At 43.9% G+C, this 27,950-nt stretch overlaps 2 protein-coding genes across 22 annotated transcripts in view; one reads left to right on the forward strand and one right to left on the reverse strand.

The window, feature by feature from the left end:
* The window catches only part of Vmp1 (vacuole membrane protein 1), a 105,202-nt gene extending 95,896 nt beyond the window's left edge, over positions 1 to 9,306 (forward strand). For all 12 annotated transcript variants that reach the window (XM_013067660.3, XM_087191860.1, XM_087191865.1 and 9 more), the window contains 2 exons: positions 7,310 to 7,412; positions 8,493 to 9,306. In XM_013067660.3, coding sequence (XP_012923114.2) covers positions 7,310 to 7,412; positions 8,493 to 8,636 — 247 coding nt within the window. In that variant the 3' untranslated portion in view covers positions 8,637 to 9,306. The remainder of the gene's footprint in view (positions 1 to 7,309; positions 7,413 to 8,492) is intronic.
* Tubd1 (tubulin delta 1) overlaps positions 1 to 27,950 on the reverse strand; it is a 100,608-nt gene that overhangs the window by 49,196 nt on the left and 23,462 nt on the right. For 3 of the 10 annotated variants that reach the window (XM_021248768.2, XM_087191858.1, XM_004870366.4), the window contains one exon: positions 25,509 to 27,674. The exons of 2 other annotated variants lie outside the window; for them this stretch is intronic. In XM_021248768.2, coding sequence (XP_021104427.1) covers positions 27,572 to 27,674 — 103 coding nt within the window. In that variant the 3' untranslated portion in view covers positions 25,509 to 27,571. Of the gene's footprint in view, positions 1 to 3,610; positions 4,165 to 6,256; positions 6,465 to 7,121; positions 18,530 to 25,508; positions 27,675 to 27,950 lie in introns of those variants that run through there. 5 more of the 10 variants (XR_015443251.1, XR_015443249.1, XR_015443250.1 and 2 more) reach the window with 4 other exon arrangements.

Consider the following 27,950-nt stretch of genomic DNA (forward strand, 5'->3'; position numbering starts at 1 on the left):
CTGAGGATCTCAAGTTAAAGCTCAGTCTGTGCAACTTAGTGAGACGTTGTTTCAAAAATTAAAAAGGGGGAAAAAGGGTGAGGGGGATTTAGCTCCATGGCACTGCTGCTGCCTCGATAGCGCAAGGTCTGAGCTCGGTCCCCAGTACCAAAAATAAAAAAGGGGAGGCCAGGGATTTAGCTCAGTGGTTCCATTGCCTGCCCTGCAAGCGCAAGGACCTGAGTTCAATCCCTGGTACCCAAAAAAGGGGGGGTGCATTGTGGGATGTAGCTAAGTGCAAAGGCTCTTGGTTCAATCCCCAGTGCCACCAAAACAAACAAACAAAAAGCCAAGCACGATGGTGCATGCCTGTACTCCCAGCTACTCAAGATGTTGAGGCAGGAGAATTGCAAGCTCAAGCTTAACCTGCGCAATTTAGTGAAATCCTGTGTCAAAATTAAAAAAAAAAAAAAAAAAAGCCTGGCTTAGTGGTAGAGCATTCCTGGGTTCCATACCATTAAAAATTTATTTCATCCTTTTTTGTTGTTCTTTTAAATTTTTGTGTTTGCAGACCATTGGTTTAGTCACTCTGCCCTTAAAACCTGCTTTTGGTGCTTTTTAATTTTTTTTTTTTTTTTTTTTGAGATAAGAGTCTGACTGTGTAACAGCCCAGGCTGGCCTCAAACTTGCCATAATCCTCGTGGCTCAGCTTCCCGAGTGCTGGTATTACAGGTGCGCACCACCATGTCCAGCTGGTGCTTTTAAAGAGTGTCATGAGTAGTCTAATTCAAAAGATTTCTGTTATGCTTACTGAGCTATTGTAGCAGTAGCATCGAGCCCTTTCCTTTAACAATACCCCCTGATGTCAGTCTTCTAAAAACATTTTTTTACCCTTTTATAAGCTTTAGGGATCTGATCATACCTTGAGATTATTTAGACTTTCTGATTAATTATCAGAGAGATGTTAAATAACTCAGTCTCAAAATATTGCATAAAAACGCCCAGACTTTTTGCTAAGGAAAAGGCTTATTTCCCTGTATCCTTCCTTTTAGGTGCCCATGTTAATAATCAGTGTGTTTTTTAGGAAAGTGAGTATAACTGACATGCTTACATTCGTGGTAAAATACTCAAAAGAGTGGTTGAAAAAGGAGCAAAGCCTGGATTAAAATTTTACTTTACTAGCCCTTCTATAATAAATATTCTTAGGCTTAGATGTTTCAGTACTTAACCCCTGAGTATGCTGTTTGTATATAGAACTGAACAAGAATCAAAACAGAAAAAATTCCAAACAGAATCATGACCAGTTTAAGAAAATTTCAGATCTTCTTGGGGTGTGTGTGTGTGTGTGTGTGTGTGTGTGTGTGTGTTTTGGTTTGGTTGGGGGGATTGGATTTTTTGAGACAGGGTCTTGCTACATAGTTCAGGCAGGTCTTTTTTTTTGGTACCGGGGATCAAACTCGGGTCCTTGCTCTTTCGAGGCAGGCAGCGGAACCACTGAGCGAAATCCCTGGGCCTCAGGCTGGTCTTGAACTCACTGAGTAGTGCAGACTAGCCTTGAACTCGTCCCAATCCTCCTGCATCAGCCTCATAAGTGCTGGGTTCACAAGTGTGCACCACCACACCTGGCATGAAAATTTCAGATCTCCTAAGAGCAGAACCTAGTTTGATGGCTATCTCTCTATAATGGATAAGAGATTCAAAGTAAATCAGATGTGTTTTTTTCTATATGGTAAAGCAGCTTCTTTGAAATGTTCACAGTTTGAAAAGGAGTCCTTTGAAAAACAGGAATGATGACTGATAAATTCTAGGCATGCTTGGAGTGGGTGTGTTCCGTATTAACCAACAAATGAGAATGTATGCATTGTGAACATCAGGAGTAATCACTTTACTCACTTTACAACCTCTGCCAACTGTGATGCTTCCTGGGGAAGATTCTTTCGCTCTCAGAGCGCAGAGAATACCCCCATCCTTTACAGTGAGGACATAGGAAGCAAGCTGAAGGTACAGATTTCTTGTCAGATAAGTGATTTCCAGAGCAGGGTAACATATGCATTAAAAACTAGAAAAATAATCAATTTTGTTTGCATATTGGTTAGGGTTCTTGACAGAATTTTGCCTGTATGATATTTTATTTTATTTTGTTGTTGTTGTTCTTTTATTGGTCCATTTTAGGTATACAATTCGTTTACATTTATCATTGGGTGTCTGTACCTGTACATGATATATCTTGGTTCTTATTTTTTTCCCCATTACCTGTGCGCCCTTCACCCCCTCCACCCTTCCCTATTTACGTAGATTTCATTTCCTTTTTTTGTTTTCCTTTTCTCATAGTTTTTCCTTTCCCTCTTTTCCTTTCCCCTTCCCCCCCTTCACTCCTTCATCTTTGGACCTTTTTTCCTATTTCAAATTATCAGTTAATCATTTTAATCATTTTAACCCTTGTTTATACTATCAGTTTCTCAAGCTAGAGAAACTATTTGGTATTTACACGTGTGTCCTATTTATTTCACTTAAGAGTATCGCCTCGATATGCATCCATTTAGCTATAAATGACTCTAGTTTGTCGTTCTTTATGGCTGAGTAGTACTCCATTTTATAAAAAAAACCCATCTTCTTTATCCAGTTTCCAGTTGATGGGTATTTGAGCTATTTCCAACCTTTAGCTATTACACACTGTGCCACTGTAAACATGGGTGCACATATATCACTGTGGTATGATTCTTTTAATTCTTTTGGGCAGATCCCCAGCAGGGGAATAGCTAGGTCAAATGGGACCTCTAGCCCTAGTTCTTTGAGGTGTCTCCATACTGACTTCCACAGTGGTTGCACCAGTCTGCACTCCCACCAGCAATGGAGAAGGGTTCCTTTCTCTCCACAGCCCCGCCAGCATTTGTTATTGGTTGATTTCTTGATAGCAGCCCTTCTTTCTGGGGTGAGGTGGAATCTCAGTGTTGTTTTCATCTGCATCTCTCGAATGACCAGTGATGTTGAACATTTTTTCATATATTTGTTTGCTGCTTTTACTTTGTCTGAGAAATAAATGTCTGTACATTTCAGATGCCCAGTTTTGAATTGGGTCTTTGAATTTGGGGGGTCTGATTTTTTTCAATTCTTTATATACTCTAGATAGTAGTCCTCTGTCTGAGACCTGTATGATATTTTAAATGGATTTTTTTAACTATAAAGAAGTTTGTCCCGGGTCTGTTCTAGCAGATTCTTAAGTTTACAAAGCTAGGGAACAATCATGCCCATGAAACTGATTTTGAGCCCTGAGTGGATTTGGAGCTTTGTGGATTTTTTTGTTGTTGTTATTTAAATCTTTTGTCTGGCTTTCTAAGGAGTTTTTTTTTTTTTTTGTCCTTTTGAAAAATTAATAACAAACATGAAATAACTTGTATTAGAATAATTTGTTGAGGGGCGGGGATTTAGCTCAGTGGTTCCACCTGCTGCACAAGGTCCCAAGTTCGATCCCTGGTACCCAAAAAAAAAAAAAAAAAAAAGAATAATTTCTTAAAATTTTGGTTTTTGATGTTATATTTGTGCCAAGAATAAAACCACCAAGATACTAACCCACTATGCACAAAGATTTTTCTACCCACTGTGGCAAAGGTCTGCAACAAGGAAAAGTAAATTATATCAACTTTCTTTTTTATTTTAAGGCTTTCTCATAGCACAGGTGACTATTTACAAGGCTAGTTTCGGTATATTTTAGTCCAGTAGTTCTTTGTGTCTGTTCTCCTCCAACTTTATGTTCTGTAACACAAAACTCTGATTCTTTGAACTTACTCAGAACCTAGTGGCAGGTTGCACACTTCACACACTTCCTAAGGCTGAGAGGCGTCCTTAGCCAGGTGTACGCGCGCGCGCGCGCGCACACACACACACACACTCACTCATGCTCCCAGTTTAGTGGCACTGGACTGTGGGGAACTTTCCCCTCTCCACCCTCACCCCATGTGTGTACTTTAAGTTAATCCTCGGTGTCGAAATGATCTCTTGCTCCTGGACTGCTGCTGGGAAATAACTTGAGGGATGAGGTGGCAAATTGGTATTATTTGCCTTAGATCCATTTTAAGCGTGAAAGTTAGAGGGCGTGGTGGCAAACAGCCTTAATCCCAGCACTAGGGAGCCTGAGGCTGGAGGATCCTGTGAGTTCCAGGACAGCCTGGGCTACATAGAGAGACCCTGTCCAAAAAAAAGGGTAGAAGTTAGACATTGAAAAATGACAACTAAAGTTTTGATGAATATAAAGACTAAAATAATCTGATACATAATTGACTTTGTAACATTTAATACCTGGATTTTAAATGTGTTAACTTTTAGATTCTTCAGACCATTTATTTGCTCATGGTAGTTTTGGTTAATATATTGTTAATAAAAACGTGTGTCATCCATGGCGTGTCATATGACTGTATAAAAATTTAAATTAGGGAGAAGCTTGACTTATGTGGAGTCTGCTAGCTAACTGGAGTTTTTTTCCATACCACGCTTTGTTCATTGTTGGTTTTGGGGATCTTTCTGAAACAAATCACATCCTCTGGTGTCTTGTTGGTGCTTGAGATGCTTTTTTAAGTTATATGGAAAAATGTTTAAGTGCTTTTCAGTTTTGTTTTGGTTGAGTTCTACTGTATTTGAATATTATTGTAATTTTTTTCCTTTGCATTGTTCTTCTTTGAATGGTTTTAATTTTTGTATGTGTATGTGTTTGATAATAAAGTTATTTTTTTTAAAAAGTAACCAACCAGACACAGTAGCACATGCCTATAATCCCAGCTCTCTGAGAGAGTGAGACAGGATGACTGCAGTTTAGTGACCTAGCAAGACTGTCTCAAAATTGAAAAGGGTTTGAGGATGTAACTACTCAGTGGGCTCAGTCCAAAGGCCCTGGGTTTAATCCCCAGTACCACCGCCAAAAAAATAAAATAAAGTAGACCTCTTTATTTTCAGCTGTTTCCCCAGTCTCCTTTTGGAATCTGTGTAGACATCCCCTACACTACCAAAACTCCACAAAGCATGTCGTACATAGTACCTTGATAAATTTATCGTTTTATCCCCAAAATAATTCTTTGAAAGTTAGAAAGTTGCACATCATGTGAATGTACAGTAGCCTGTGCTCTTTATTAGCTAAGGTGTATTTCTTATTGGATTTACAATGACAAATTATCTTCAAATTATTTTGAAGGGAATTTAACATGATTGTGGCTAATCCCTTACTGCCCTCAACAACAAAAAAATTAGAATCTTTCTAACATTTAGGTTTGGTTACTTTCTTTTAATAGTTTAACTGTGGTGGTCCTTGGTTTTCTTTGTTTTGTTCTGTTTTGTTTTTGTTTTTTGAGACAGGATCTCACTATGTAGTTCAGGCTGGCCTTGAACTCACTGTGTAGCCCACCCAGGCTGACCCTTGGTATCTTTAAATGATGACATAGAGTATTGGTATTAAAGTAAATGAATTTGCTTATGAAAAGGAAAGTTCTTATCCATCTGCTGTTTTCAAAGCCAGACTTTCTGTGCATGCATTTTGCTGGAATTCTTTCTTTCTATTCAGGTGATTTATCTCAAGTGTAAATGGATGAGCTATTTGCATTCCCATCCAGGTTACATAAGGAAAGGTTATGTGAACCACTAAGGAAAATCTCCCTTCTTAAAAAAAGGTTGTTCCATGGCTGGGGATGTAGCTCAGTGGTGCTGCACCTGCCTGGCAAGGGCAAGGTCTGGAGTTTGATCCCGGTACCAAAAAAAAAAAGGTTGTCCCGTTGTTTCCCCTTTGTAGTTAGAATCTTTGCTGATAAACAGCAGCACAGCTAGATACAGCTTCTCTGTCTGCCTCTCTACACGAGGCTACTAGAGCTTGAGACTTCTGGATGTCTGTCCTAGGCCTGCTGCTGTTGGCTTTGCTGCTTCCCCTGCCTATGTGCTCAGGCCTTTTGCCCATCCTTCCGTACTCATTAAAAGGACCTTTTGGACCACTTCATCCACACTGCTCTCCTTTCTTCTTCCAGTTCTTTTACTGTGTATCCTGTGTACCAGAAATTTCATTATTGAATTATAAATTACTTTGTTCACAAATCAGTTTGTGTTTGTGTGTGTGTGTGTGTGTGTGTGTGAGAGAGAGAGAGAGAGAGGGAGAATTTTGAATTCCCATGATTTTAAGTTCTCTATGGGCATGGACTATTTCTCGTATTTTGTTTTCATTCTTCTTCCACAGCATGAGCACAAATAGGTACTTCTGTGTGTAGTACTTGGATAGATAATAAGATCAAAGAAAAGCATCAACCAGGAGTTAGGAATTTATTAGCTTCTAGTAAATACAACAGCAAAAAAAAAAAATCTCTTTTTGCTTTTCGTTTCAAAGAGCAGCACTGAATTGTAGAAAAGAGATGAAGTTCCTCTGAATCGGTAGGCTTTCAAGGGAGAGCATTAGGTCCTGTTACAAAAGCAGTGCTGGCCCTCGGAAACAGGTGTGGCATCCTTGCGTGTCAGCCCTAGTGTGACAGATGAGAAAATAAAGATATTTGATTCTCTAAGTTGCCCCAAGTTACCATTTAAAAAATGCCTGGGAGCGTAGCTGAGCCGGGAGCCTGGTGGCTACAGCTGCCAAACCGGTTGAGCAGCGCGGCCCGCGCTTGTGGGTGAGAGGGCTCCTTATCAGGGTGCTGTCCCAGACCTCTCGGAACAAGCTGTTTGGTAGTGCACGGGAGTCTCTGTGCAAACCGTCCACCGTAACGCACAATTCAAGGTTCATAGTTCCCTCTTTGTTCCTTTGTTAATCACTGACTTCTGACTAGGGGGAGGCGCCTCCCAAATTTGCTAATGCATTCTTTCTGGATAAGGATGACGCACGGATTGTCCTAATAAGGACTTAGATTGAGAAAGCACCGCCCCCTCTGAGGAGATGGGACAAGTCCGAGAGAGGGTGGGCAGTTTCTTTTTTAACTGGAGATGACACAAGCATAAGTCATTTCCTTATTAATCGGTTCAAACCAGTTCTTACAGGAACCGGTGCTGATAAATGCGGGGCTTCTCAGAAGTCATTCATTTTCTCCTCTGGGCCCCGCCGGCTCCCTCTGAGGACTCACTCCTGCTACAAGTGGCTCTTAGTTTCTCCCAGACATGTTCACAGCAGGCAGGGGTTTGCCTACCTTAAGGAGTTGTTTGAAGGAAGGATTTTTATCCACTTGAAAAAGAGTTCACAGGGTTTTGACAACTCTGATTATTGTATTTTGTTCCTCTTTGCATCCAATCTCTGCTATTGAGTCCAGGTGGTAAGTGGATTTTAACTTTTCTTCCCAAATGTATCTTTCTCTTGGCTTCTGTCCCCTGCTGCCAGTGCTGTCCCAGGCATAGGTCCGTCTCTGCAGAAGCCCTTCCAGGAATACCTCGAGGCCCAGCGGCAGAAGCTGCACCACAGGAGCGAGGCGGGTGCGCCCCAGGTGAGAGTCCTGCTGCGGTGGGCGGGAGGGTGCTGGCCGCTTTCCTAAGCAGAAGTCGGGCACTGTGCACCCCGCTGGGAAATGTGCCTGTCTTAAACCAGCCACTTCCTCCCCCAAAGTAGTTACTTTGGGGGGGCACCTTCTAAAGACAAGGGCAGGGCTAATGGAAAGTAATGGTTCTGCTATGTAGAGTGAATCGCTGCCTTGATCTTAAATGATTTACTAGATCCACTTCCCCACTGGATTAAAAAGTTAAAATGTTCCGCATAACAAAGTATTAGACTTGGTGAGGTAACTGCCTGCTCTTTATCTCAGCCATGGGAAAAATGATCTTTTTTTTTTCCTTTAAATAAACCAAGGCTCTGAACACAGCTGCACTTTAAAACTTTAACTTAAACCAATCCTGCGTTTTCTGTAAACATTTCTGTGACAAGGGGAAATGACTAGAAGAGAGTAAGCAGTAACCTGAAATGAGAAACTGGAAGCACAGTTTTTAATGGCCTTATTATAATCTTTCTGTGGCCCTTTGCCGCTGCCCTCAGTTGTCCAAACATGACTTAACATTCATATCTGAAAAGCCACTCCTGCCTGGGTCTTAGTGCAAGCCTGTAATCTCGGCACCCTGGAGGCTGAGGCAGAGGCAGGAGGATCGCCAGCCTGGGCTACATAGTGCATTCATGGCCAATCTGACCTACAGAGTGAGAGGCCCTGCCTCAAAAAACCAAAATAAGCAAAAGGCAGCTCCTAATACTGACTTCACACTACTCAGCAGGTGTCAGCATGGCAACATCAGAGTAGAGCTGAGCCAGAAACCATTCTTAGATCAAAGTAAAAGACGAGACAAATGCACACCCACATCATTCTAAACTGAGACTCTGCGTCCCACAGAGTCGGAGCTTGGCGGCCCCGGGTGAAAAGCCCTGCATGTAGATTTCGGGGTAGCTGGACTTTTCGTTTTTAATTGTGTCAGCTTTATAGGTTAAGGTCTCATTATTTTCCTTACAACAGTATAGGTGATCTCTTTACTGTTAAACTAATGCATCCATTCTCATGTGAATTGTTCTGCTTTTGTTCCCACAGGGAGAAAACTGGCTGTCCTGGATGTTTGAGAAGTTGGTGGTTGTGATGGTGTGTTACTTTGTCCTGTCTATCATTAACTCCATGGCACAGAGTTATGCCAAACGAATTCAGCAGCGGTTGAACTCAGAGGAGAAGACTAAATAAGCAAAAAGCCGTTTTTAACTGCAGCAGTTGTAGTGGATGGGTTCTGCCTTAAATTGGGAGGACTCCACATCAGGAGGGAAAATTCCCTTTTCCAACCGGTATCAATTTTAAAGACGTCCGGAAAGCAGTTTAGGCCCTGTTTTGCACTAACACGCCTTTCCTGAGTGTGTTAAGGTGAGGTGTCCACCTTGGTTAAACCCACCTTGTGTTTCATTAGGCTGGAGTGTGATGTTCAGCCAGAAACTTACCAGAAACTGGCCTTCTGTTACTTTCAAAAGGCCCGTGTGGTACAATTAGAGAATTCCTGCCGCACCAAAAGTTCCTAAGTATGTTAACTATGTCAAGTTTTTAGGCTTGTAACAAATGATTGCTTTGTTTTTCTAAGTCATCAAAATGTATATCAGTTCTATAGATTGGATAAGAGTCTTGCATGTCTATCATGATACAATTTAATATGCCATCCTGCCCAGTCCTTCCCCTTCCACCCTCAGAAAAAGGACATTTTATGATGCATTGCACACCCTCTGGGGAAATTTATCTTTAAATTCTGAGACAGTATAAGGAAAATCTGATTGGTGTCTCATGAATGAGCTAACACCATTTTTTATTCTGTGTATTTAGAATGAAGTCATGAAAAAACTTTATAAAGACATCTTTGATCATTCCAAAATTGTGTCCGTTTTCTTGAGCGTTTTGATTATTTTTTACTTCCATTTGGCTTCTGCCACCTGAATGACAGCCCTGCCAAATCTTCCTACAACCAGAGTCTCTTAACCCTTTATTTTCATGAAGTAAAAGAGACAGCTTTTATTGTGCTGGGATTGGGCAGCCGCACACTGCTAAATGGCACTTGAGATCAGCCTAATTTAGGGATTTCTTGGTTTTTGAGAACAGGAGAGGGGATCGCCTAATACACAAATCTGAACACACCGGAGAGGGCTGGGGCATAGCTCAGCGGTGTCGCACTTGTATGAGCGCCTGGGTTCAGTCCCCACTACCTCAGAAACTCTGGAAAGAGAAATTACTCATTTTTAAAAACTGTACTTTCTCATATATATGTTAATTTTAGTTAGCATGTGGTTTTAACAGGCAAAAGTTTATTTTTATATGTAACCCAGTTTCCTTTCTGTGTTTTATTCTTAATGTGATTTTCCTTTGGGATGTTTCTGATGGAACCTATTCATTTTGTTTCTCTTGGTAGGAAAATAAACAATTTTACTTTTTCCCTTTAGGAAAATTGATACCGATGTTGTGTCAAACTAGAATAGAATTGGGGTTAAATCCCAACAGGTCAGAAATGCTTGGTTTGTTATAGCAAATCCTGCCTGAATGTCTGCCTGTTTTGCCTCCCGTCAAGACATCTCCATGGCCGTACCACCTTGTACCACCTTGTCGGGTAGCTTATCAGACTGATGTTGACTATTGAATCTCATGGCAACAGCAGTCGATGGGCTGTCTGACATTCTGGTATCTTTCATCTGACCATCCATATCCAATGTTCTCATTCAAACATTACCAGCATCATGGTGTAACAAAACCTGTGGTCCTTATGTCTGTTGCCACCTTTGAGTTCCTTTATGCCACGATATTGCAGCAATGTGGAGAGAAGCTTTTATGGGAGATTGGGGCAGTTTCCATGACCACAATGAGATAAATAAAGGATAAGTAACCTGCCACCTGGGTTTGGAAAGGTTATTACTTCCTTAACAACCTTTTGTTTTGTTTTGATTTTTAGGGACTTTCTAGCAGTTGGATTGTTAGCTGACCATACTTGAAAAGCAGCACCCAAATACTTTATTTTAAATAGAGTCACATTAACCAGCATAATATTTTGAAATTCTTCAGGGTTAGGTAAAGTCAGTGTTCCTAAGTCAGCGTCCAGTTGTGTTTCATCTCCTTCACCTGCATTTTATTTGGTGTTTGTCTGAAGGAAGGAAAGAGGAAAGCAAATGTGAACTGTACTATTTGTGCTAAATGTTGGGGCTTTATTGATAAGTTTTTTCAAGGTGGTATATTAGAAAAAGAAAGGGTTTTGTTTCCTAGTCTAAAAGTCTCTGACACAGACCAGTATTCTGTTTCAAATGAGCTTGCTTGGGAAGCCAGTGAGGAGCAGCTTCCCCTCTGCTGAGTCCGGAGCGGTCCGGTGGTTCTCAGAGCTCCTCCCGGGGCAGCTGCATGCCCTTCTGCTCAGGCTCCCTTTCTGCCCTTCTCCCGTTCATGATCTCAAAGATGCACCTTCAGATTGCAGCTGATGAGAAGCCAGAAAACTTGCAAGTGGCTGGTTTGATACTACTGTAAATAAAAAGAGGGGTTGGGAATTCTCTTGATTCTATCTGCTTCTGTAAGTCTCATTCTCTTCCTTACATATCTGTGGTATTTTATCATGTCCCCACTCAGTGACTGTCCAGAGCAGTTCAATACACCAGCAGAGGGTTGGGTTTAGTTCTTTGAGACAGGGTCTTGTGTAGTTCAGGTTGGCCTTGCACTCACTTTGTAGCCAGGCTGGCCTCAAACTCCCAGCGATCCTCCTGCCTCAGCGGTTTATACACTTTGGCACTGACATGGAAAGGGCGTAGTGTCCCCTTTCCCATAGTTTTCTGTACCCTTGTTTGTGGATACATAATGTGGAGTGCGGGGCTTAGAGGAAAGATATTTTTACTTTCATTTAGATAGTGGCCACCTATTCCCTTTCCAAGAATCCGGAAAAAGTCAAGGCTGAAATGAAGCTTGTATTTTTGTTTTTGAGGCAGGGTCCAGGCTGCTCTTGAACTAACTGTATAGCACAAGTTGGCCTGGAACTCAAAGGTGCTGGGACCACAGGCATGCACCACCACACCCTGCTGAAATGAAGCTCTTAAATAACTAGTTACTGAAGTTGATATGGCGGTGGATGCGCCTCCCCAGTCTCAGGCTCTGTCCCAATGTGTTCTGCTGCCTGTATTAGGACGGCATGCGGCATCTGTGCCACTAGTCACACAACAGTGACACTGAGAAGAACCCAGCTGAGCTAAATGACAAACCGCCTCCTGTACTGTGGGATGGATTTGGATTGACCTGTGTAAGGAGCCCGCAGAGATTCCTAACTATGATGATTAAAGCTTTTCCTTTTTTTTTTTTTTTTTTTTTTTTTAAAGCAGGGATCGAACTTGGGACCTTGTGCTTGAGAGGTAGGCAGCAGCACCACTGAGCTAAATCTCCGGCCCTTTTCCATATATTTTGAAAGCTGTTGCCTTTAGGTGCAGTCATCTTAGTGGCAATGTAGGTCTCTGCCATGTACCTAAGATGTTCTTACCGAGCATAGATGTCTTCTATGCCCAGATACATAGATTGCCTAAGGAATAAATGGGTAATGTGTAAAAGACAGGCACAGTGATGCTCATCTGTAGTCCCAGCTACTAGAGGCACAGGCAGGAGAGAAATTCAGAGGCTGGTCTCAGCAACTTGGGGAGACATTTTTCTCAAAAAGCTAGAGACATAGCTCCGCTCTAGAGCATTTGCCTGGCATGTATAAGGTCCTGGGTTCATTTCTCACATGCCAAGCCATGCTGCCACTGTGCTATACCCCCGACCCTGGAGGGTTTTTTTTGTTTTTTATTTTTGTGGTCCTGGGGATCAAATCAAGGCACTTTTAAAGATTTTATTTTGAGATCTTGCTAAGATTCCCAGGCTGGCCTCCAGTTTGAGCTCATCCTGCGTGGCTGGGATTACAGGTATTTACCACCATGTCTGCTTGTCCTTGGATCCATAAAGAAGCAGAAATTACTGAGTGATTTGATTCATAAGGCCAAAACCACATTTAGATTAAAAATAAGCCCTCAAGTGTCCCACTTAAAACAATGTACAAAGAATAGATGCACAAAATTTGGTGTGAAATCATTAAAAATACTTTTTTAAACTTTCCACCCTAAATTGTTGTTTATAATTCCTTTTCATTATATAGTATGTTAGTGGTTGGAAATATCACACTGTACCCTATAAACAAATACAATTTTGTTATCAATTAAATTTTTTGTCTTTGGTTGAGACAGGGCCTCACTTTGTAGTCTAGGCTGGCCTTGAAGTCTTGGCAATCCTGCCTCAGTCTCTGAAGTGTTGAGATTACAGGTGTGCACTACACACATGGCTGTCAGTTAAAATTTTTAAAAAATAAACTGGGCTTTGTGGCATATAACTAATCCCAGCACTCCAGAGGCTGAGGCAGGAAGCTAATGAAATACATAGGGAGTTTGAGGCCAGCGTGGACTAGATAGCAAGACTGTCTCAAATAAATGAAGTGCAGTGGTACAGACCTATTGTCCCAGCTGCTTGTGAGGTTGAGGCAAGAAGATTCTTTGGGCCTGGGAATTGGAGACCAGCCTGGCAACAACATAGCAAGACCCTACCTTAAAAAAAGTTTAGAGTTAGTTACAGGGCTGGGGATTTAGCTCAGTGATTCTGCCGCCTGCCTCGCAAGTGAAAGGTCCCAGGTTTGATCCCCAGTACCAAAAAAAGTGTGTTAGGATGGTGGTGTACACCTATAATAGCCTCTCGGGAGGCTGAGGCAGAAAGATCAAAAGTTTGAACCCAGCCTGGGCAACATAGTGAGACCCCCATCTTAAAGAAGAATGTTAGTACTGGAAGGTAGTAAGGAGAAAGAAAATATTAACTTTTCCCTTTTTTTTTTTTTTTTTTTTGGTAGCAGGGATCAAACTCGGGACCTTGCACTTGCAAGGCAGGTGGTGGAACCACTGAGCTAAATCCCTGGCCCTGTTTTTTTTGAGACAGGGTCTCACTAGTTCAGGTTGGCCTTGAACTCACTATGTAGCCCAGTCTGGCCTTAAACTTGTAGTCCTCCTGCCTCAGCTTCCTGAGGATTACAGGTATGCTCCACCACACTGGTGTGGAATGTCAGTTTTTAATCCTTATTAGAAAAAGATACATGTAGCATATCCAGTCAAGTTGCTGGGTAAGTAGGTTTTAAACCATAAAATTTGTTTGATATCAAGGCATACAAAATCTCCCTCAATCCCAAAAGTCTCCATTCTGTTAGAAAGTAAACCCCAAAGGCTGGGGATTTAGCTCAGTGGTCCGCCTGCCTCAAAAGTGCAAGTTCCTAAGTTTGATCCCTGGTACCAAAAAGAAAAAGTAAACCCCAAAATTGGTGTACTTTATCCATAAATAATTTGTTGTTTTTAGTACACTACTAAGATTATCCTAATTGGACTTTATAGCAGTTTTTGAAAGCTAACATTTCATCTTTAACGTTGATCAGAGCTGTGAAATTTAAAAACATTGGTGATACACTACACAAAACAGCTGCCATCTGAAGAGCTGACCCTTTATTCTCAGACAAGAAGAACATAATGTACTTTAAACTCTGCATGCGATTGAGTCAGTGGTGTCTGTAGACAAGGGCTTGGTTCCTCTCTCCCCAGCAAGGCCAAGAGTTCACCTGAGGTAATATGTTTGCCTTGGAGGTGAGGCCCTGAATTGTGGCACAAGCCTCTGTGTATTTGCATGCTCGCCCAGTGCCCGGGGTTTTACGGAAACCTGTTCAGGACAGCTGCTTACTCACTGCCCTCAAATTGTGCGGCACAGGGAGCGTCCGGTGCCAACTCCTCACTCACACTCTGACCCCCCACCCCACACCCCCAGTCCTGGTGCAGTTGTGTGGGTGTTGCTACTACTAAATGGAAAGGGAGAGAATCCTTGTAGATGGCCCCTGCTCTCCACCCAAACCTCCTGGCCTCCTTTGTGATCTGGGATTCTAATTCTGCAGTCAGGAGACTGGCCCTCGGCGGCCCAGAGTGAGTCATTTGCAAGTGGCTGGCTGACTGGATGGGAACAGAAATGAAATGCAGCTTAGAGAGTTTGTCAGCCAAATCCACAAATGTGTGGCTTTTTGAAACATTGGACATCTGTTCCTCTTAATTTAAAGTAAACTTTTTTACAAAACACAGAGTTGCTTGGCTCCTTGTTTCTTCGTGTCAGCAACAGTTACTGGGCTGACAGAAAGCTCGAGTCAGGTTCGAGAACTGGGGTTGCTTTCAAAAGGCATGCTGCAGCCTGGAGGGGACCTGGCTGGCTTCAGGAAGGGAAGAGGGTTTTATCAGGCAGGGTTTGTGTGGAAATCCCCTTCCTGGGTAATGAGCCCAGGTGTCCAACCTGTTTGTTAACCATTTCCCAGATGACTCAAGGGACTTGGAAATGACTTAATGAATGAATGCACTCCGGCAGGGGTCCCTCAATCTAGCTTTGATTTGCATTGGAAATCACATTCCAGAATTCTGAAGGGGGAGGCCCCGCTTCCCCTAGGCGTGTTTGACGTTACCTTGCTCGACCTAGTACGCAAGCCACAGTCAGAGCCTTCTCAGTTCCTGCCGCCCTCTGAGCCCTTTACCCAAGCCTCGGGAGGAAGAGCCTCCTTCAGTCAGGGCGACCTTTCTGAGCCACTGTTCTAGGCCACCCCAGTCCCACATGGGGCACTTCCCTTTGTTGCCGTCTGTCCCCTGGTGGGGGACAGAACATGAACAGCTTTTTCCTTCAGGCTGCTTTTGACCGGCTCTGATAGTGTTGCTTAATCCGATGGCAGGAGCTGTTCTGGGGGTGTGAGGCAGTTAGGGACTCGAGACCAGGGTGGTTCTGCCCTCCCCTGAGGTGGGGAGTTACAGGCTGTCCATGGCCTCCTGCCTTTGGCTCCTCACCTCGTGATGGAAACAAAAAGCTGCTCAGGTTCACTCCTCTTGGCAAGAGTGCTGAAGTCTGGCTCACCAGAAAAATCATGTTTTTCTCAACTTTTATTTTCCCTTCAGTGCTGGGGAGCAAACCCAGGGCCTCCATGTTAGGCCATGTTAAGCCCTCCACTCTGCACTGAGGTGCACCTCAGGCCTGCCTTGATTTCAGGGTTCCACAGTTAAGTCAGGACCTCGCCCACCTCTCTTCTGGGCCCCTCAAGCTGCTCTGTGCTGTCCACTGTGCCAGCCCTTCCCAGTCCTGTAGCCCCTCTTTGGACACAAGCACCCTCAATGCTGACCATCAAGACTGGCTCCCCGCCACAGGGTGTGGGGACCCAGGCTTGTGATCCCAGCTGCTCAGGAGGGAGAGGGAAGAGGGCCATATGTTTAAGTTAACGAGCTGGGGATGTAGCTCAGTGGTAGAGCACTTGCCTAGCGTGCATGAAGGCCCTGGGTTCAATCCCCAGCAGTGCAAAAAAGAAAAAGATCAACTCTCAAAAACGTCTAGTAGGCTCTGTACCCGGAAGCACAGTGGATTACTCTAACTTTGATAATGATTGCTTGCTTTGTACCAGGCACCATTTTCAGTGATGCATTGTACTTAATCTTTTAATCCTAACAAAAACCCCAGGAGCACGTCAAGGCCAAGAGGTTCACCAATCTGGGGTGGGGAGGCAATGGACCAGGAAGTGGACCAGCCGAGGCCCTGGCGTTATGGCTGTTAGTCACCCTGTTCTGTGGAAATCAGTGCCAAAGTCCAGGCTTCAGCATGTTTGTGATCACAAAGTAGTTGATGGAGAAAGGAAAGCAACAGAAAATCAAGACCACAGCCTGAAACCTTGGGCAGTCTTTTTGTGCCTCGTGTCAAAGGGCTGGGACAGCTGTGTGGGCTCCACTTACACCTGTGATTACAAAGCACTTGCTCTTTGTAGGTCTTTTTCACTCTCACATAACTTTCACGTCCGGAGGTTTCTGGGTTTTTTTCTTTTTAATTTTTACTTTATTTTCTTTTTGGTACCAGGGATTGAACTCAGGACCTCATGCACGGTGCCACTGAGCTACATCCCTGGCCCCTTCTGTTTGTTTTATCTTCATATCAACTCTTTGAAATCATTAAGGCCATTCATGACATTAGCCACATTTAAAAAAAAATCTATTAGGGCCGGGGATTTAGCTCAGTGGTTTTGCCGCCTGCTGTGTAAGTGCAAGGACCCGAGTTCGATCCCCGGTACCCCCCCCCCCCCAAATCTATTCACTGTTTAAGTCTTGACTGGTGTGAGAAACTCAAGCATTTCAGGCATGATCTCTGTCCCCCAGGGGTCGAAGTCTTGGGGCATCCTCAAAGATAACGTCCATGTACAGTGGGAGGAATGCGTAAGAAAGGAATTGCAGGGCCAGGGATTTAGCTCAGTGGTTTTGCCACCTGCTGCGCAAGCACAAGGACCTGAGTTCGATCCCCGGTACCAAAAAAAAAAAGAAAGGAATTGCAGAGGAACAAAATCCAGAGTAGAGGGGATCAGAAAACATTTCCTGGGGATCAGCATTATGGAAAGAGGCAACATTCTAACTAGAGAACCCCAGGGAAGTAAGATAGGGATGCTACATGTAGGGCCGAGAGAAAAGGCAAGAAAGACTAATGCCCACCTATCTTTTTCCCTTCCTTTTTTGGTGTTTGTTTTGTTTTTTGTAGTTCAGGCTGGCCTTGAACTCTTGGCGAACCTCCTGCCTCAGCCTCCCCATTGCTGGGATTACAAAAGAACACCTCTATGCCTGGCTCACCTCAGTTACACTTTGCCTTAGCTCTCTCTTGTTTCCTTCAAAGTACCTACCTAATTCACCAGTAGTTTGTTGGGGTTTTGGGGGGGCGTTTTTGGTACCGGGATCCAACTCAAGACCTTGTGCTTGCGATGCAGGTGCGGTGCCACTGAGCTAAATCCCCAGCCCTGTTGGTTTTCTTGTGTTTGGTCTGTTTGCTTCACTACCTCAAATGTCACCCCACAAGGCTCCTTTGTGTGCTCAGACTCAAGCGTGTGGCTGGCACTTGCGAGTCTCACAGCCTGGATGCACAGCATTTGCTGAATGGACATTGCAGGGTCCAGCTGAAGGGGAAACAGGAAGCCAAGGCAGGCAGGAGATGCCCAAGTAGAAGCCAAGGTACCGGGCAAGGCCAGAGTAAGGGAGGTGGAAGAAAAACAAAAGGTCAAAGAAATCAAGTTAAGAACAAATAAGCAAAAAGCTGTAAAGAGAGCAAAGCCAGCACTGGGCCAGGAATGTGAAAGGAGCAAGTGTGAGGAGGAGGCCGTATTCTTACCGTTTTGACACACTCACTGAGAGGCAGAGCCTGTGACAGCTGTAGCTCGGGCTTCCTAACACCTCGACACCTAGCACACATGCTGTCCACAGACTGTGCCTAACTCCAGTTGTGGATAAGCTGGACCTTGCCAGAGAATCTTCTAGATAGTACGTTCTTTGTATGTAACTTTTTTCCTGGTATTTTTGAGACAGGTTCTCATTATTTAGCTCAGGCTGGTCTTGGACTCACTGTGTAGCCCAGGCTGGCCTCAAACTCATGGCAATCCTCCTGCCTCAGCCTCCTGATTGGGTTACAAGCGTGCCACTGCGCCTGGTTTGTAGCTTGTTATATAGCATTGAGGTTGAGGGGATGGCACTGAGACTGGGCCTTGGCGTCACAGGAAACTTAAAATTCCTCTCCCCGGTTGCATCCTGCCGGCTTAGCCAGTGGCTCCGCCCTGGGAGACTGGCAGCTTGGTGATTCCTGGATAGATTGTCTTTATAAGGAGAAAAGTCTGACACTGTGGTTTCCTGTGTTTCTCCTGGAGTCTAGGATTCTCGCGGTGCTCGCCTAGAGCCCAGATCTCAGGAGCGTGCCCAAGGTGGCATCTGCCAAGCCAAGGGCAGGGCCTGGCTGCTTCACCTCCAAGAGCGAGTGTGTGCCCGGCTGCTCCCATCCGGCGCTCTGCGGCTGCGCTGTTTACGGTTAAGGGAGTGAGTTACTGCTTACTGAGCTCGGCGCAGACCTCAGAAACACGACCTCTGACCACAGTGCCCCACGCTGCCAGGCCTGTGGTGAGGAGTGGTCTGACTCGGCTGTCCCCTCCCGGGGTCTGGGGCGGCGCTGGCCCTGGTGTCCCATGGACTCGGGCATAATTCCATGCCTCCCTGGGTAAAGATGGAGATAAGAGTGCTTTGCACAATTTCAGAAAGAAAAACGGGGAGGCTGAATAACAGTTTTTAGAAAAAATGTACAGATCAAAGAAGTTTTCAGATGGTCCACATTTTCTTCTTCAAAAGAATCTGTTAGAACATAAAAGATATCCCAGGGCTCTACAGGAGGAAATAAGTTCTTTCATACACAAGTTCTCCTATTTTTTCATATATCTCTCTCATTTCTACAGATTGCTCCAAGACTCTTCTTTCTCTGCCCCCTCCCTTCCTTTTTTTTGCTTTTCTTTTCTTTCTTACTGGGGATGGAACCCAGGGCCTTTGCACTGACCTACACCCTCAGCCCTTTTTTAAATTTTGAGACAGGGTCTCACCAAGTTGCTTAATTTCCCAGGCTGCCCTCAAACTCTTGTTCCTCCTCCCTCAGCCTCCCGGGGCACTAGGATGATAGGTGTGTACTGCCACACCGGGCTGATTTGGTGGTATATTTACTAGTTTTCTTGAGGACAGGCTGTATTTACAGTAAGACTCTAAAGTTCTCTCTTAACTTTTCCCTTTTTCCTCTGCCTCCTGGAAATACCTGGGGGATCCTATAGTTCCTACACTTGTTTCATGTGATAGTTTACAGAAAAAAGATGGTTCTTAGCCCCTTCCATCCCTTGTTACTGCTGTCTTGCTCAACAGACTTATGCCTTCATTCTTCAAGCTGTTTCCAGATGAATGTGTCATACTATAATCCCAGCTACTAGGGAGCCCGAGACAGGAAGGATTACAAGTTTGAGTCTTGCTTGGGCAGCTTAGCAAGACCCTGTCTCAAAATATAGAATGGAGGCCGGGGATTTAGCTCAGTGGTTCTGTCACCTGCCTCGCAAATGCAAGGTCCTGAGTTTGATTCCTGGTAACCCCCCCAAATATATATATAATGGCTGAGACTGGAGCTCAACATTGGGCCAAGGGCCAGGGATTTAGCTCAGTGGTTTCACTGCCTGCTGCGCAAGCGCAAGGACCCGAGTTTGATCCCCGGTACCAAAAAAAAAACAAAAAACTTAAACATTGGGCCAGGGGTTTAGCTCAGTGGTTCTGCTTCCTGCCTTGCAAGCGGAAGGACCTGAGTTCGATCTCCGGTACCAAAAAAAAAAAAAGAAGAAGAAGAATGGAGCTACACACACCCCACGTTCAATCCCTAGTACTCCCAAGTAAATAATTAAACTAAAAGGCAAAGTAAAAGGAGCTCCTCTGAGAAACTGACTCTGGTGTGTGTCCTGACCGGCTCCACAGTGCTCTGCCGCCTCATTCTTGCTCTCGGGGACCTGGTGCTCAGGACAAAGCACAGGGCCATGGTAGACCGCTTCTTCGCCAAAGCAAATTCCCTTTTCTTCCTGAAGGAAACGGAACCTCATCTTAGCCAAATCCACTCCTTCCATAATGACGTCTAACAGCCACCCCGAGTGCCTTGGCTGCTGTGGCAACTGCAGAGGGAACAGCGGGGACAGGGGAATGGCCACATCTTACAAGGCTTTGGATTCCAGGACAGGAGTTTGGGTTTCAGGCAAGGGCTTGCAAGTGAAGCCAATTCTTGGCTTTTTTTTTTTTGGTACCAGGGATCAAACTCGGGACCTTGTGCTTGCGAGGCAGGCAGTGGAACCACTGAGCTAAATCCCGGCCCTGTGAAGGCAATTCTTCATTCTTTTCATGTACAGTAGTATTTCTTTTCTCCCCAGTAGTGTGGTTCAGACTCAGGGGCATTCTATTACTGAGCTACATTCCCAGCCCTTTTTATTTTCAGACAGGGTCTTGCTAAATTGTCCAAGAAGCATTTGAAGTTTCAATCTTCCCGCCTCAACCTCCCTCAGTGCTGGGACTACAGCAGTGTGCCACTGTGCCCAGCTAATACGTTGCCTTGAATGGCTTTTAATTATGTCAGATGGCCAGGCATGGTGCCACAGCCTGTAATCCCGGCTCTTGGGAGGCTGAGGCAGGAGGATCATTGCGAGTTTGAGGCCAGCCTGGGCTACTTAATGAGACCTTCTTCCCCACCCCCCCAAAAAGGATTCCCTAAGATGATTTCATTTCTATTTTCAATATTGAAATTTCATCTAATGGCTGTGATCTATTGCTAATAATCCAATCTTTAATGGGCTTCACTGTGTACCTGTAGTTTCTTTTTTCTTTTTCCCAGTACCAGGGATCAAATTCAGGACCTTGTGCTTGCCAGGCAGGCGCAGTGCCACTGAGCTACATCCCTGGGTCTGTGCCTGTAGTTTGAAGGCTTTCTATCTCTCCCAGAGTTTTAAACATTTGTGCTAATCTGTGCAGTAAATGTGGAGTCTCTCCCATGAGCTGGGCATGGACTTGGCAGCAGAATACACCAGGTGGCGAACTCAACAGGATAGGCCAGGCTCAGCTCCTTTGTGTCACCCTGTCTTAGCACCATGTCTTTCCCTGCAGATGTTCAGTGGGTGTGTGTGGAAGTAAAGTCACTTCCTGCCTCTTGCATACTGATCTCATGAGTCCACCTGAAGCAAAGGCCTCTTTTTCAAAACGGAAATGGCCTCCCTGTGCTGTGTCATGTTTCTCACTATCATGTTCCCAAGCACTCTCACCCAGCAAGGAGTTTTAACCCCAATTTCTACAGTTCACAGGACTTTTGTTTCTGAAATGTCTAGATAGATTTATATTGTAAAGTGCATATCTGAGTTTGAACATTTTAGTAGCTTATATTTAAAAGTAAAAAGAAGCAGATGAGATTGCTTTGAATAGGGTGGATATGGTGGTGTATGCCTGTAATCCTAGGACTCTAGGAGGCTGAAGCAGGAAGATCCTAAGTTCAAGCCCAGCCTGGGCAACTTGAGCAGGACCTGTTATCAAAATTTAAAAATAAAAAATATAAGGGCTGGGGATGTAGCTCAGACCAAATGCTGTGGGTTTAATCCCCAGAACCACACAAAAATAAAAAAGGGCTGGGATGTACCTCAGTGTGATGGCCCTGGGTTCAATTCCCTAGTAATGCAAACAAAAAAACAAACAGAAAGGGGGACAGCTCACCGAAAGACCCGAGGTTCAATCCCCAGCACCACTAAAAAAATTAGTTTGAGAAGCTGGGCATGGTGGTACATGCCTGTAATCTCAGCATTCAGGAGGCTGAGATGGGAGGAACACTGAGAGTTCAAGACCAGCCTGGGCTACTTAGTGAGTTCAAGGCCAGCCTGGGCTACATAGCAAAACCATGTCTCAAAAAACCAATAAAGAAATTTTAAAAAATAATAAATTTAACCTAATATGTCAAAAATTCCAATAATTAGTATTGTTTATATTGTCCCCTTGGGCCGGGGATTTAGCTCAGTGGTTCTGCCACCTGCCTTGAAAGCACAAGGTCCCGAGTTCAATCCCTGCTACCAAAAAAATAAAACACACAAAGATATATTGCCCCCTCTTCCCTCCCCATGCTGGGGACCAAACACAGGGTCTTGTCCACACTAGGCCAGCGCTCTGCCTGACTACACCCTGCCCAAGACCATAAAGCCCCGTGTGTAGTTCCCAAGCACAGCAACATGGCCAACGGCTGCCTTTCTGAACACCATGGGTAGAGAATCTTTACATGATGGGTACTTACTCACCACAACTTAATTGAATCCACACAGGACAAGAAAGCCACAAGGCATCCATCCTACTGGCTCTGTCATTAGCGAAGGAAAGAAATTCCAGTAAGACAGAATTCCGTTTTTTTTTTTGGTACTGGGGATTGAACTCAGGACCTTGCACTTTTGAGGCAGGCGCAGTGCCACTGAGCTAAATCCCTGGCCCAAGACAGAATTACTTGACAGATGTAATGTGGCTTTTCTTTTTTTTCTTCCTATTTTTCCAGCTCATTAGCTGTTCTTAGATATTCACATTATATAAAGCCTATAGTTCAAAAACCATCCAGTTTTCTTGTAAGTTATCAGCAGTTCTTCTGGGGCATTATGAGTTCCTCTTTCCTTTTCATCTCTTCCTGTTCCGCTGACTCCCTGGAGTCTAAATGATTAGGACTTTCTTTTCCCCCCCTTTTCCATAGCTTGAGTTCCATAATTCTCTCCTATCCTGAAAGGACAGTGCATTTCCCAGAAACTTGAAATATTTATTTCGTTTAACTCCTGTGTGAGGAGGGTAGGGTTCCTGGTTCCAGAAGTGGGGTTCCATGGCATTGTATCACCCAAGGCATCTCAGTGTGTAGGAGTCGGAAGTTATTAAATCACAAATAGAAAGCCAGGTTTTTAAGCTCACATACCTAAAACTCACAGGGGAAAAATGGGATGCAGATGAGAAAGTATCTCTTAAAATAAATAATTGTTAGGGGCCAGGGATTTAGCTCGGTGGTTCCACTGCCTGCCTCGAAAGTGCAAGGATCTGAGTTTGATCCCTGGTACCCAAAAAAATTTTTTTAAAATAATAAATAAATAAATAATTGCCAAAAATGACAAGTCAATGGATAAAGCCATACTTGGTACATAGGTGACAGAACAAGACAGGGTTGGTTTCCAAACTCGAGCTCAGGGAGAGAGAACAGGGAATAAGCAAATAGAGTGTGTTTAAAACAAAACACTGGACAAGCATCCCAGTGTGAGAAACATGGTGTCGGAAGACTGACAGGTATCCACACTGTGAAGTGAGTCTACAGTCGGCGAGAAGGTGTTTCAACATTTAAAGCCCACACTGGGGCTCCCCAGGCATTTTTCTTTCTTGGACCATGTTTTTGTTTCTTTTTTCACCTAGTACTGGAATCCAGGGAGCACTGAGCTACATCTTCAGACCTACTTTAGTTTTATTTGATGTTATTTTATTCTGCAGTGCTGGGGATCAAATCCAGGGCCTCATGCATGCTAGGCAAGTGGGCTACCAACTGAACTACACCCCAGCCCTTTCTATTTTCAGACAAGGTGTTGCTAAATTGTCTAGTTTGGCCCCAAATTTATGATCCTCCTGCCTCAGCCTCCCAGAGTGCTGGGATTACAGGTGTGGATTACCACACCTGGCTGGACCACATTTTTTCCACAAAAAAGCTGCATATACACATGGGCAAGATAATAAGCAATAATTAGGAAGCTAAAATTGTAGTACCAGACATCCAAAGAAACTGAGCTGCTTCACTCTGTGGTATTGGCCCCTCATCCCTAACCTCTTGCTCAATGCCTGCACTGGATAAATACTGGTATCGGGGTACTGAACACTTGGTGAGTTCCAAGTGATGGATGCAATAAAGGAGCAAGATGTTACAGACTGACTGACTCATGGGCAGGGAGCCCAAGGCTGGCAGCAAGCGGGGATATGGAGGAAGAAACAGTTCTGCGGCTGAGAAACGAGCTCTGGAGAGAAGCACAGGTGAGGGGACAGACGAGTGAACAGCCTCGACAATAAGCAGCACTTTGAGCCTGCACCACACTTGCTGCCCTCAGGGTGTATGCTGGCCCAAGGACAGTGTGGGCTGGTGACAGTCACCAGGAATCTAGGAAATGACGTTTCTGTTTTCTGGATCTGTCCACAGGGCCTAATGATCCTGCTTTCCTGGCTGGTGGGTGTTTTCTCCACACAAATCAAAGTACACTCCCAATGCCACCCCAGATCTTTTTTTTTTTTTTGGTACCAGGGATCGAACTTGGTTCCTTGCACTTTCGAGGCAGGCACCGGAACCACTGAGCTAAATCCCTGGTCCAGCCACACCAGATCTTGAAGCCTTGGCATCAACTTCCTTGTGGGTTTTGTTCCCGCTTGGTGTGGGCTCTTTGTTTTGTTTTTATTTGAGATGGGGATGTGTCTCACTACGTTGCCCAGGCTGGCCTAGCATTCCTGGGCTCAAGGGATCTTTGCCTCAGCCTCCCCTGTAGCTGGGACTACAGGAACACACTACCACATCCAGCCCTTTGTGTTAATTTTTTTGGGTTTTTTTGGTACTGGGGATCGAACTCAGGACCTTGCGCTTGTGAGGCAGGTGGCGGAACCACTGAGCTACATCCCCAGCCTTCTTTGTGTTAATTTTTAACCTAAAAGTGTAACTCTAGGGCCGTGGATGTAGCTCAGTGGTTCCACCGCCTGCCTCGCAAGCGCAAGGTCCTGAGTTCGATCCCCTGTACCAAAAAAAAAAAAACTTTCTTTAAGCTCAACTTTTAGCAAGAGTCCTTAGCATCAGCTTAATGCCAGATGAGATAATTCAGTTACAGATCTTCATCAGTGTGGTTTAGTTGAGGAAATTAAGTCTTTGGATCTCATCAATGCTAAACAATTACTTTAACTTTGATTTTTTAAAATTATGAGCTAATTGCTTTTTAAGTATTCTTGGGTTAACAAAGGGCACCAGTGGGGTGTGCCTTGGAGCAGTGGAACAGACCACTCTGACATTCTTTAGAAGTAAGATCGAGTTCAGCAGTTTACATCATAGCAACAGTTGATAAGAAAAACAGCAAAAAGGTAATCATTTCCATATGGAAAGAAGAGGAAGACACCAGTGAAGCTGTGAACTGTCATTTTTCCATACAAAAATAAAAGCCACTACTGGTAGACTTGACAAAAAGGGCAAATGTTCTATTTCTTTGCATTTTACATTCGTTAATATGTTGCATGTGATGCGTTTTATCAAAATACATCATTCCCCTCAAACCTAGCTGCCAACTTCCAAATGTGTTTGTCCTGAGTGAAACCCATCTTGGTGTGTGTTAATTTCATCAAGAACTCTATTGCCTTGGTGATAATTTTCTAAATTTGGTGCAAAATGTGAGCACTCTTACCCGCTTTATCTTCCATGCCAGTTAAACACCTATAAGTAAATCTATTTATTTAGACACAGGGTCTTGCTATGTAGCCCAGGCTGGCCTTGAACACACAGTGATCCTCCTGGCTCAGCCTCTGGAGTCCTGGGATTATAGGCATGCACCACCACGCCTGGTGTGTAAGTAATTTTAAAGCAATAGCTGCAGCATTCTAAAATCAAAATCAAAATCTAACATAATTTTCTCATGCCCAGAAAGGTTTATTGTTTCAGTACTGGGGATTGAGCCCAAGGCCTTTGTGCTGAGCTACATACATCCCCATCCCTTTTTAAATTTTTTTATTTTGGGACAGAGTCTTGCTGAGTGTCCAGGCTGGGCTCCAGTTTGAGATCTTCCTGTCTCACCCTCCCAGATTTGCTGGGATTGCAAGTATGCACCACCACACCCACCTCTGCAAGTTATTAAAAGCAAAACAAAATACACTTTTATTCATTTACTTTTGGATTTAAGCACCATAAACATTTATTACCAAAACCCCAATATTTATTTATTTATTCTGTATGAGGATCAAACCCTAGGGCCTCAAGTATGCTAGGAAAGTGCTCTACCACTGAACTATACCCCCTGTTCTGATCTATCCTTCTTTCTTTTTTTTTGAGACAGGGTCTTGCTGTGTAGTTCAGGGCCTTGAACTCACTATATAGCCCAGGCTGGCCTGGAACTCTCAGCCATCCTCCTGCCTCAGCATCCTGAGTACTGGGATTACAGGCATATTTTTTGTTTTTGGTGCCGGAGATCGAACTCAGGTCCTTGCACTTCCAGAGCAGGCGGCGAAACCACTGAGCTAAATCCCCGGCCTACAGGCATATTTTTAAACTGGAGGTTTTACTATGTTGCCCAGGCTGGTCTGGAGCTACTGAGTCCAAGTGCTCCTCCTCCATCCAAAGACAGCTAGGACTACAGGTATGCACTACTGTACAGGGGCCTGAGATTCATCTCTAAACCACATTGAGACAAAAATCTTAGCAGAACAGAACATTCAAAATAGACGTTCACACTGCAGCATTTGACAACATTGCCCTCTTGTGGTACAAAGCACTCATTTCAAAGATGAATATAAGGCCCCGGGATTTAGCTCAGTGGTTTCGCCGCCTGCTGTGCAAGCGCAAGGACCTGAGTTCAATCCCCGGTACCAAAAAAAAAAAAAAACCAACAAAGATGAATGTAAGTACAGAATCACAAATTCTTACCTTAGAATTGTGCTAAGAAAGTTTAGTTCATGTTTAGTGAATCGCTTTTGGAATAAAGAGAAGATTTAGGAACATGGGGACAAACAGAATATTCCCTTTCCTTGGATACTTCCAGAGTTCCAACATCTGAGCAATTCTGTGAACCTGGGGGTTGTGGCATGCACCCGTAATTCCAGCTATTCAGGAGGCTGAGGCAGGAGGATCATTTAAGCCTAGTGCATAGTTCAAGACCAACATGGGTAACGTGGTGAGACCCTATCTCCACAAAACAAAACAAAGGTCCTTACAGAAACACTTATGTTTTTTGAGACAGGGTCGCCCTATACAGTTCAGGCTGCTCTTGAACTATGTACCCCACATTGGCCTTGACCTTACGGTGATCCTCCTGCCTCGCCTCTCCAGTGCTGGGATTAGAGGCGTGCACCACCACACTCAGTCCTAGAAGCACAATTTTTCTTACAAATGACAAATCAAGTAGATGTTTCCATTGAAAACATACTCTTCTCCACACCTACAATTCCAGAAATTTAATGACTCACTGAGACCTTTTCTCAAAATAAGAGATGGGGATGTTGCACAGTGCAAATGCCCTGGGTTCAGTCAGAGTGCTGTACAAAAACAAAAAAACAAAACAGCCCTTTTTTTCTAAGTCATTAAATTACCTAGGTTGGGTTTGAACTCACAATCTTCCTGCTTCAGCCCCCAAAAGTGCTAAGATTACAAGCAGGTGCCACCACCTGGCTCAAAAAAAAGTTTTCTTTGTTTCTGTGAATACAGTATGCAGAATGGAATCAGCATTGTACTTTGTTACTTTAATAGAACTGATTTTAAAGTACTATTAAAAATATTGTAGGCCAGGGATTTAGCTCAGTGGTTCCGCCGCCTGCTGTGCAAGTGCAAGGACCTGAGTTCGATCCCCAGTACCAAAAAAAAACAAAAAACAAAATAAAATAACGATGAGGGACAAAAGATTAAATAGTGAACATTTATTTTAAAAAAAAAATTTTAGTTGGAAAATGCCTTAAGGTACTTTTCTTCTTTGTTCAAAATCAGAGGTTACGGTAACTAGCAACAACCTGTTCTAACAGTGTGAAACTGTCCAAAAAGCCTTCTTCTTCAATTCCAAATTTTGTGTACTGATGAACATAGGCTCTAGGGAAAAAAAAAAAAACCACAGAAAATGTAAAATAAACAATTTCAGGCAAATTAGTAACTTAAACTCAAGCAATAGGAGTGAGTGGAGGGAAGAGGAAGCAAAAAGGACCGAGATGGAGATGTGCATGTGCCAATACCCCACGGTGAATGTACTCATTATTACTGCAAATTTATACTAATAAAAAAGGGAAATGAAGCAATAAATAGACCTTTCCTAGCTCATGAACACTCAAACATCACAGAGTTTCATAGGAGTCTTATATTGGCTGGGCA

This window comes from Heterocephalus glaber, unplaced genomic scaffold (genome assembly GCF_053883595.1).
Source record: "Heterocephalus glaber isolate CG9 unplaced genomic scaffold, H.glaber_assembly_v1.0 deba00001564, whole genome shotgun sequence".
Taxonomy (NCBI): Eukaryota; Metazoa; Chordata; class Mammalia; order Rodentia; family Bathyergidae; genus Heterocephalus; species Heterocephalus glaber.